The 10,758-nt window shown below is 30.5% G+C and overlaps 3 protein-coding genes across 3 annotated transcripts; 2 read left to right on the top strand and 1 right to left on the bottom strand.

Moving 5' to 3' along the window:
- On the top strand, positions 1-1,269 carry LOC134830852 (aldo-keto reductase family 1 member C15-like). The gene is made up of 3 exons (XM_063844451.1): positions 1-210; positions 265-948; positions 1,006-1,269. Exons 1-3 carry the CDS (start codon positions 136-138, stop codon positions 1,195-1,197), a joined length of 951 nt encoding a protein of 316 aa, XP_063700521.1. The 5' UTR covers positions 1-135; the 3' UTR covers positions 1,198-1,269.
- A 144-nt stretch (positions 1,270-1,413) lies between these two features.
- LOC134830268 (aldo-keto reductase family 1 member B1-like) lies at positions 1,414-2,787 on the top strand. Its single transcript, XM_063843688.1, has 2 exons — positions 1,414-1,551; positions 1,606-2,787. Exons 1-2 carry the CDS (start codon positions 1,471-1,473, stop codon positions 2,479-2,481), a joined length of 957 nt encoding a protein of 318 aa, XP_063699758.1. The 5' UTR covers positions 1,414-1,470; the 3' UTR covers positions 2,482-2,787.
- Positions 2,788-3,747: 960 nt separating this feature from the next.
- Positions 3,748-9,141, bottom strand: LOC134832437 (clavesin-2). The gene is made up of 4 exons (XM_063846454.1): positions 8,972-9,141; positions 8,711-8,718; positions 4,876-5,085; positions 3,748-4,818 (listed from the first exon to the last, which is right to left on the bottom strand). Exons 1-4 carry the CDS (start codon positions 9,139-9,141, stop codon positions 4,031-4,033), a joined length of 1,176 nt encoding a protein of 391 aa, XP_063702524.1. The 3' UTR covers positions 3,748-4,030.
- Between the last annotated feature and the right edge of the window lie 1,617 nt (positions 9,142-10,758).

The raw sequence follows: 10,758 nt of genomic DNA, 5'->3' as shown, positions 1-10,758 counted from the left end.
TATCACCTGTTGACTTACTACTACAAACGTAATTTATCAAGCGCGAACACTTCGTAAAGAGAAAAAAGTCATTCTGATTGTTTGTTTCAACTTTATCAGACGTTTTTTCAACAAAATTTTAATTTTTTCACTAAAATGTCTCCAAAAGTTCCTCTTGTAAAGCTCAATAATGGTCTTTTGATGCCAGCTATTGCTTTGGGAACATGTCGAGTAAGAATTATTAAGAAATTTCATCAAATTTTATGTTAATTTTCAAAATATTAGGCAAAAGATTCTGAATGTGAACAAGCTGTAAAAGATGCAATTGACGCTGGTTATCGTCATTTTGACACAGCTCACATTTACAGCAATGAAATCCCGGTTGGTAAAGCAATTCGTGATAAAATTGCCGAAGGAGTTGTTACTCGTGAAGAAATTTTCATTACCACGAAACTTTGGTGCACTTTTTTCAATACCGAAGCTGTCGTTGCTGCTTGTGAACGTTCTCTTGAGAAATTAGGACTTGGTTACATCGATTTGTACTTGATGCATACCCCAATGTCCTTACCTTTGGATGAAACTCAGGCAGCTTTTCCTAAAAACGCTGACGGAACAGCGGCAATGCTTGATTTGGATTACTTGGAAACTTATAAAAAGATGCAAGAATGTGTTGATAAAGGTTTGGTCAAAAGTTTAGGGGTCAGTAACTTCAACAGTGAGCAACTAAAAAGAGTTTATGATAATGCCCGGATCAAACCTGTATGCAATCAAGTTGAATGCTCACCAAATATCAATCAGAAGAAGTTACTTGCCTTTTGTAAGTCTTTGGATGTAGTTTTAACCGCATATTGTCCTCTTGGATGTCACAATTGGGAAAAGAAGACTCCTAAATTCATGTACGATGAAAAAGTCGCCGATATTGGAAAGAAATATGGAAAAACTGTGGCTCAAGTTGCCCTTCGATATCTTGTAAGTTCATGAAAATCTAAAAAAAATTCAAGAAAATCATTGAAATTTTTCTTTTAGATCCAATTAGGAGCTGTTCCTTTACCAAAATCTTCTAACAAAACCCGAATCAATGAAAACTTGAACGTCTTTGACTTTGAACTGACTCCCGAGGAAATGTCCTTTATGGATACTTTCAATACTGGCGAACGAGTTTGTGGTTTTCGTGATTATGTAAAACATAAAAATTACCCTTTCCATATCGAATATTGAAAAAATTGAAAATAAATTTGAAATTTAATATCGAGGCACTCATACTAATGCATTTTGTGTTATGTAATAAAGTAGCGCTTGTTTATTAGATTACTACTTAGTTAATTTGACTGCATCATATATCTGTCTATACACACCTCTATTATCTTATCTAAAGGCGAGTGACATAGAAGTCATCAACAAACAACAACAGGTTTTATTCCATTATTTGCGTTCAAATCGATCGGAAGTGTTTTTAAAGTGCAAATTTTAATTGAAAAAAAAAGTGAAAAAATGTCGAAAAAGTACGAAGTTCCAAAAGTTAAGTTGAATAATGGGCTTGAAATGCCAGCTATTGGTTTAGGAACTTATAAAGTGAGAACTTACCTTTAAATTTGTTGATTTTTCATTAAAAGTATTAATTTTTAGTCCCTTGAAAATGACGCCTATAACGCTGTAAAAGCCGCAATCGATCTCGGTTATCGTCATATCGACACTGCTTTCTTCTACATGAACGAAGAAGAAGTTGGTAAAGCAATTCGTGAGAAAATCTCTGAAGGAATTATCACTCGAGCTGATATCTTTGTCACTACTAAACTTTGGCCAACGTTTCATGAACCCGAATCTGTCGTAAAAGCTTGTAAACGATCTTTAGACAACCTTGGATTGGAATACATTGATCTCTATTTGATCCATTGGCCATTCGCTTTGAAATATTACGCCGATGATTGTTACATCCCTCGAGATTCTGCTGGCAATTGGGAAACTACTGATCGTGACTACTGCGATGTTTACAAGAAACTTGAGGAATGCGTGAAACTCGGTTATGTTCGAAGTATAGGACTCTCGAACTTCAATTCAGTTCAGATTCAAAGAGTATTGGACATTGCAACTATCAAGCCGGTTGTTAATCAAGTTGAATGTTCATTACAAATTAATCAGAAGCCTCTTGTTAAGTTTTGTAAAGAGCGCGGAATTGTAGTTACGGGATATTGTCCTTTAGCGAGACCTGAACCAGCTAATAAGAAGCCCGCTTTCTTGTTCAATGATGAAGTTGCAGCAATAGGAAAGAAGTATGGGAAGTCAGCAGCTCAGGTAGCTTTGAGATATTTGGTTGAGATTGGAGTTGTTCCATTGCCAAAGTCGTCGAATCCAAAGAGGATTGAAGAAAATTTGAATATTTTTGATTTCAAGTTGGATGAGGGAGATTTGAAGTTGTTGGATAAGTTTCATACCGGAGAAAGAACTGTTTGGTTTACGGAAGCTGAGAAATGTGTTAACTATCCGTTTCATCAGGAGTTCTAAATACTTTTAAAAGTTATAAATTGTATCGCATTTGAAGCTTATGAGAAAAAATTTTTGATATTAACTTACTTACGAATCCAAAAAGACTTACTTTAACACATTTTGGTATTAAAATAAAACTTCATGGTACTAAATTACATTCTTAAGATTTTAAATTAATTTCTCAGAACTTTAAAAAGCTTCAGTTTTGTTCTGAGAGATTAATTTAAAATTTTAATGAAGTAATTTTAAACCACGAGGTGTTATTTTAATACCAAATGTTGTTAAAATAACTTCTTTTTCGATTTTTATAGCTTTGCTTTATCTTACCAATAAAAAGCTTTTTAAAACAAAAATATACTTTTAGTCAGTCCCATATCCAAAAAATACTAAATTTTCACTTTATTTCATCAAAAAACAAAAAATAATAATTTGCTGATATAAGAAAGTACTTTTAGGCATCTTACCAACTAATTAAGAACAAAATCTTCTAAACTACTAAGAAATTCCATTTAAATCTAACAAATTTAGAAAATAATACTTGAATGTTTGAATTTCATCGATTTAAAATTTTTTAATCAATGATCTCAGGTAAACATTTTTTGCGTTATTTTTTTAGAGAAGACAGAATTTTTTAACTATTTTTTTTTTTAATATTAAGGTAACATTTTACCACCTAAGTATTTTTCACGTGCTTCCAGTCTCTTCCCGATTTTCTGTACATGTTTTTGCGTTCACTGGGAAGGTAAATGATGCGAGCTGGGAGCTACGCGTCAATTGGAACTAAATTATACTCCTAGCGTGTTTTTTTTATTAAAGCTATTCTTATGTTTAATGGGGGGTTTGAAGAAGGTTTTCACGAAGAGAAGTTCATAGATTTTTGACAGATGTCAAAATTTTTGATAAGATCAAAGTATTTAAAAGTTTTAATTCAAAATTAATTAACATAACCTCAAAATTTTTCATAATATAAAACTTTTTGAAGGTCTTAATTAAAAATTAATTGACATAACCTCAACAATTTTGATGAAATCGAATTTTTTGAAAGTTTTAATTCAAAATTATTTGACATAACCTCAAAATTTTTTTAAAAATATTAATTTATAATTTTTATATAAAACATAACCTCAAAAAAAATTTCGATTTTGCAATTTTCGAACATTTTTAGTTAATATAAACTCAAAACTTTTAACAACATCGAAATTTTCTCACTTTTGACTTTAACATAACCTAAAATTCTTTTGAAAATTTATATTTTCGAACACTAAAGTCTAACTTAACCTCAAATTTCTTTAAAAACTTTGATTTTAACGAAAATTATGACATCTGTCATCAATTCTATGAACTTTCGATAAACGATGAGGTTTGTGTGTGTGTGTGTGTGTGCGTGTCTTTGAAAAGTATTGTGTGCAAAAATAATCCGTGACATTTTGCGACTAATCGCATTTTTTGTAAATTTTTTTTTTGAATCACAGTAACTTGATCGAGTTTTCTATTTGTCCTTTACGAATGTGAATTGCACTTATTTATGTTTTGGTGTGGTTATCAATACAAAATTTTCTCTATGAATTTAGTCAACTTGAAGTTTTCGGAAGCTTCCGCACATGCCGCTGTCAATCTCATTGTCTTCAACTTCCTGCCAATACGGGCTATTTTTCGTGATCTCAATGTGCATGTCATCCAACGCGAGAATTTTCAACCGATTTCGACGACATTTTGCTTTAAACTGTTCAATCATTTCCGCCATTGGAACAGTGCCTCCATATTCCTTCGGCAAAATTTTTGGATTTACTTTCGCTTTGAGCTCATCCAAGCTTTTATGGAGCACAACCCGATTTTTAAGCTTCTCACTGATAATTGACATGCCAAAATCGATAAATTTCATCGCAAATGGCGGCAAATTGATGAAATGCGTTTCACGATGTCGCATTGGGGTGCTGTTCTGAATACATTTGAGCATATTTTTGAGATCGACCAGAGACCACAAACTAAGGATGCTCATTGTGAGTCCCGATTCGTCATTAATGTGCGTATAACCGGCAACCTGATTCTCCTCGTCGTCAAGCAAGACTTCGCATACCAAGCTGTGAGCTCGCGCCATTTGCGCTGACGTATAACGTGAAGTGTCAAACTTCCCAGCGCACGAGAGGATTACTTGACGCCCATGATCGTCGCGTTCGAGCAGCGGGACAAGATATCCGCTCGTGATGATGCCTTCGATGTCGGGATCTTCAATGTCGAGCTTTTGAAACCAATGCGGGTAGATTTGACGAACTGTCATATAACGTTCGAGAATTTCGCAGGCAGCTGGGATGGAGAATTTTTTCGTACGGAGAAAGCGAAGCAGGAAAACGGCATCTGAAAAAAGGTAAGAAATTTAGTAAAAAATTAAGAAAATTTTTAATTAAAACTCACCAGTTCGACATTTTTTGATATGAGGATGTTTGGCAATCCATTCGCGCATTTGAGTTAAGGCCTGAGCTCGAATCGTGTCATCTTCACGCAAATCAGCACTCGCGATCTCACGAAATTTTGGAGCTAAGGTACATTGGTAGGGATCATATTCTTCAGGAACTTTATCCAAATTGGGTTTTGGTAAGACTTCGGTTTCCAACATTTTAAAATCTGAAAAAATTGAACTTTAGAACTAATCAACACGAAAAAAAGGAAACAGATTAAATCAAAAACTAACAGACTGTGACTTTGGAAAAAAATTGATCAAAATTTTTAATTTTAGTTTAAAATTTTTACAACAAAAAAAATTCAAATGACGAGACAAAATTTTAAACAAAACTTCCTGTTTCGTAAATTGAATGAAAATATGTGTCACTAAAGTGCTTCTTAAAATTTTTTTATTATTTTATCACTCCTGATGTAATTTGTTTGCCCAACAATTGTGTGAACTTGACACAGAAGGCAACATCTCGCACAAGTAAAGTGTACAAGAAAACAATCGAAATCGACTTAAATGGAAGTTAAACAACAATAAAAAGTTTTTTTTTCATGAATATTGTCGCGAAATTACAAAGTTGCTATTTTCAAGTAATTTCAGGAACTCTTGACTTCCTCGAGATTTTTCTTTTAATAAAAGTCAAGTAGGTGAGTCAAATTGCGAGAAGAGCTTTTACATCACAAATCAATGCACAAATAGGTGATTAGAGGGCAATGAAGTGACACGGATCTACGCAATATTTCGCTTGTGGTTAAGGCAAATATTTGCTTCATTATTTGTTACGTCTTTAGACAATGATTTTCTTTCTCGATGACTGATTTCGATGGCACACCTCTAAACCTCATAACTTCGTGGTTTTTCTATCAAATATTTCCGTGTGTGGAAACAGGTAAGAAAATTATTAGAATTTGAAAATTATAAGACAATTAAGAAACATACAATTTTAATTAAGAATTAATTAATTTAATTTAATTAACAAAAAAAAATATAATAAAATTTAAAAAAAAAATAATTAAAGCAAATTAAAGTTATAATTAATAGAAAAATTTAATTAATTGTAACTTTAATTAATTTTATTTTTTTTTTTAATTTTATTTTTTTAATTAAATTATAATTATTTAATGAATGACAATAAGATTTTAAATTAAAATAAACAATATAATTATTTATAGAAATAAAAATAAAAATAAAAATAAAAATTTTTAATTTTTTGTAGCTTAAATTTATTTTTTTTAATTTTATTTTTTTTCTATTTTTTTTTTTATTAAATAATAAATGAATGATAATTAAATTTTAAATTTAAACAAAAATTATGATAATTTATAGAATAAAAAATAATAAAATTTAAAAAAAAATAATTAATTAAAGTTTTAATTATGTGAAAATTTTAATAAATTTTAATATTTTTCATTTAATTCATTATTTTTTTTTAATTTTATATTTTTTTTTAGTTAAATTAATTTTATAAATTATTAATTTTTTTAATATAAAATTTAATTGTCACTTTCTTAATTTTATTTAATTTTTCAAAAAATTTATCTTTTTTAATAAAATTAGAAAAAATATATTGAAAGCCAATTTAAAAAAAAATAAAATTTTACACTGTGGAGACGCCATGTTTCCATTAAAAAAAAAACTGTCAACTTCTCAACTAACCAACTATTTAATACCAATCACTAAATTAATGTTTAATCTCAACTAACATTTGATTTACTTTAGAATCTGGATAACCTTCAAAAAACGTTCATCGACCATTTATGTTGATTTTTTTTCACACACGTCACTAAACTAAATAATTTTTTTTATGAATTTAAATTTTTTACAAGGTTTTACCACAAAATTGTATCAAAAATGAACACTTTCGATTTCAATTCGATAACAAATAATAACCGACAAAAAATAATTGCCTCGTCGCCATTTCCTTCTGTATTTAGTACTTTTGACGATTAAAGCAAAACAACCAGTTAACTCCCCCGAAAAAAGATGTTACACAAAAAAAGCTCTCTTTCACAACGCATAACCACTTTAAGTTAATGTTTAGGTACGGAATCAGTGAACGAGTAAAGTGTATACGTCGTCGCGCTCGCAGTTTCACAATCATATTGTTGAGTCGATATAATGAAACTTTCTTTTATTTTTTTCATTTTTTTTGTTTTGTATGAAAAAGTACACATGAACGTTCAAAATAACGTGAAATTATTGAATGAATATCAATTATGTGTGGTTTGAAGTCATGTTGCGTTTTATATTTTCCGCAAAGAGCCTTTGTTATTTCCTCTAAAACTTACTTTACGATTTTTGCACACAATTGCCTAGTTTCGTAACCGTCGTTTCTAGATTTCAGAATTGCAGCACACACGGGGGATTTTATTTACAATAAAAAATGACGAAAAAGTAAGTTTAATAATAAAATTAATGAAAAAGCTAAGACTTATGTGTTAATTTAGAGACGACGAAAACCAAACTGAATGTTAAAAATTTTACGAGTAAAAATATTTACTTTTTAATGGAACTCTCGCGATGCATCGTACCAACGTAGGTAACTCACGAAACGATGGAGGGGAGCTTGAAACAGTAGCAACATGATAAAAAATGTAAAAATCAAAAAAAAAAAAGAGAAGAGGTGAGATCAAGAGATTTGTATCGATGTTATTAGAGTGTATAATTGCTTAGCCATGCCAATGTTTTTTTTTTATATTTTTTTAATTATTTAAAGTGAGTCATTTTTTGCTGATTTGCAATGTTATTCAGAGTGAAAGAATGACTGTAAAATTAACTGAAACTTTTTTTATCCAAAATTGTTGCTTTCTAATGTTTTTTTTCCTTTTTAGGTGATTGGATGGTTTTGTGCAGCGAGGTTTGGGGTTCGTTTCTTGATGAAACTTGAATCTGAAGAGAGTTTAAGATTCAAATCTTTTAACGATTTTGATCTCAAAATATTTCAACGAATCTAAAACTTTAGAGGTATTGATTCTTGTTTGATATTTGAACTTCGTGAAGCTCAATGATAATATTATCAAGTAAGAGCTTAACGATATTAAAATATCAAACGAGTTGATACCTTCATTGTTTAATGGTTTTGAATTTGTTCAAATATCTTTAGATCAAAATCGTTAGAAGATTTGAATATAAAGCTTAAAGAATTTGAATAAACTTCAGATTCAAGTTTCAACAAGAAACGAACCACGAACTTTGATCTCAAAGTGTTAGAATTTAAGGCTGTTTTCGGTATTTTAGAGTAGCTGAAAAGAGGTAAAGTGAATTGTCTTTCAACTCCTTATGGTTTCTACTTTGCAGATAAACAAACAATGAAACACATTGGGGAGGAATGTACTACAAGGTACTTTTCAGAAGGCTTATCAGCTTTGCACCAAACCACAGAACAAGCTCGAAATTGGCTAATGGAACTCGATTTGAATTTATGAATTAATTTGTTGTGATTACATACGATGAAAAAAATGGTTTCTACTTTTTTTTAAAATTTTTCAAAAATGTCATTGAACTTGTATTCAAGAATTTTCAATCTTTAACTTTCCTTTAATTAATATTCTTAATTGTTTTACAGAAAAAAGATTTTTTCGCAAAGTTAACGAACTCAGAGTACTAAATGCAAATTCTTGAATAATTAACTCTTAAAAAACTTTTTAAAAATTAAAAAAATTCTTTTAGTAAAGAAATTTTTACACATTTTTCACAATTAACTGAACTTTTGAAATTAACCAAAAAATGTTAATATTTTCTCCACAATTAACCAAAAAAAAAAAATACCTTTTAAAAATATAACGTAATTGAACTGACCTGACTCCCTGTGAAAAAAACTTAGTGTGCCAGTTTCTCACAATTTTTTGTTTTTTTTTTTATTTTTGCATCAGTCACATTAAACCGGATTGCTGATTTTTTTGTCTGTTCAACTATGTCGCGTACTTTGATTAACAGATGTAATTATTTAACGTTTCTTTCGTCGTTTTTTGATATAACAGTTGCTAATTTTTCACTTTTTTGGGTGATATTAACTTTAATTGTTTTCGAAAAATGGCACTTTTTTAATGTCTTGAATACTCAGGTTCTTCTTTGTAATAATAAGTTGGTTCTTCAACATATTGAATAATTGTCTTTTGACTTGGGATCATCGCCATACAAGCTTCAACCAAAAGTCTCAAGATCGCATTTTTGATCTGTAATGCACTTACGATGAATTCCAGCACTTTGATGAGTGTTTCGACAAACATTTTAATCAAGAGATTCTCAAATGTTGACTAACACTGTGAATTTTGGCATGAGAAGAGACAAGTCTTGAAACGTGACTCTTATTTCGAAAAGTAATTAAAAGTTGCCGTTCTAAGAGGATTGCTTTGTGGAACAAATGTCAGCAAACCGGAGTTCAATGACTCGGATAAGTACTTTTTTTTCTCTCTCAGCATGGCGGGCAGGCAGGTAAGTTAGTATCTATCACTTTCTCTGCTACGATATAGAAAAAGTAAATAGACGTAATTGCTCGTGTGTATATGAGAAACATGCGAGAATACTGGTTTCTCTCATTCGAATGTATTTTTGCATAAAGATCGCAACTTTTAATTTTACTTTCATGCAGTTGACGGACCATCAATCGATCGATGAAGGAAATCAATATGACGAACGAAAGTTGATATAAAGAACGAATAAGGGCAGTCAACAGTTATTTTTTGGTAAGTATTTCAATATTCGAAAAAAATGTAACATACTTACCTTTTATGACCATTGAAGCTTAAAAATCAGGAAATCTTCAAACAAAAAGTCATTTTGGAAGAAATTTGTGAGTCACGTGACCCTTACTTTCGTCCTGTAATCATCATTTTTATGCCTTTTAGGTACACAACGTTGCAAGAAACCCGTTTTTAAATTAATGTGGGTCAGTGTGTATTTTTAGTACTTTTGCATTTACGGGCGTTACAGTTACATACACAAGGTTACAACGCGGAGAGAAAGCAATGAAAATGAAAACAATGTAACTCGTGCTTCTTTCTTTCTTCTTTCCTTCGCATTGTTCGAGAGATCTTCATCTTTGGTAACTCTTCTTGCGGCATATGCATTGGAATGAAGTAAAGAAAGTAATTCTCGGTACTTGTTGCTGAGTGACTTGTAAAGATGTGCAAAAAAGGGGAAATATGCGATTCTTGTTACGGATCCTCGAATTTTATTACAAAGCAAATAAATTATGAAAACCGTGAAAATTGTTGCAAAAAAATTATGATGATGATGATGATGGTAAAAATGCGTGACAAAAGAAGTGTGTTAATAATAATTTGTGTTTGCATTATTTTTGTTTCGGTGAGTTTTTGTTTAAAATTAAAAATTTTTATTTAAGGATGGTAAGTATTGTCTGTCTGTTTATTATTTTAAATTTTTTTTTTTAATTTTAGGGAAGCAATATAACTTTTTGGAAATATAAACTATCAAATTTATATGAAGTTTATATTAAAGATGATCCTGACTTGGAGTCTCACAAGATTTCAAAAATTAATTAGACGAATTAAGAGAATGCTGGATAAAGAAACGAAAATTTTACAATCTACTTTTTTTATGTAGAAATTCTCACGGAACAGGATCGTTGTAAATATCTAATGGCCAAATAGATATACGATGACGACGAAAAATGTGACTGTGGTGCAGATAAACAAACAATGAAACACATTGGGGAGGAATTTACTTCAAGGCGCTTCCCAGAAGGCTTATTAGATTTGCAATAAGCTACAGAACAAGCTCGAAATTGGCTAATGGAACTCGATCTGAATTTATAAATTGATTTGTTGTGATTACATACGATGAAAAAAATTCTAATGAATTCTAATGCTGATTTATGACGAAGA

Source organism: Culicoides brevitarsis, chromosome 2 (assembly GCF_036172545.1).
Source record: "Culicoides brevitarsis isolate CSIRO-B50_1 chromosome 2, AGI_CSIRO_Cbre_v1, whole genome shotgun sequence".
In the NCBI taxonomy this organism is placed as follows: Eukaryota; Metazoa; Arthropoda; class Insecta; order Diptera; family Ceratopogonidae; genus Culicoides; species Culicoides brevitarsis.
Note: the sequence above shows the minus strand (reverse complement) of the source record. Positions and strands in the feature narration are given on the sequence as shown.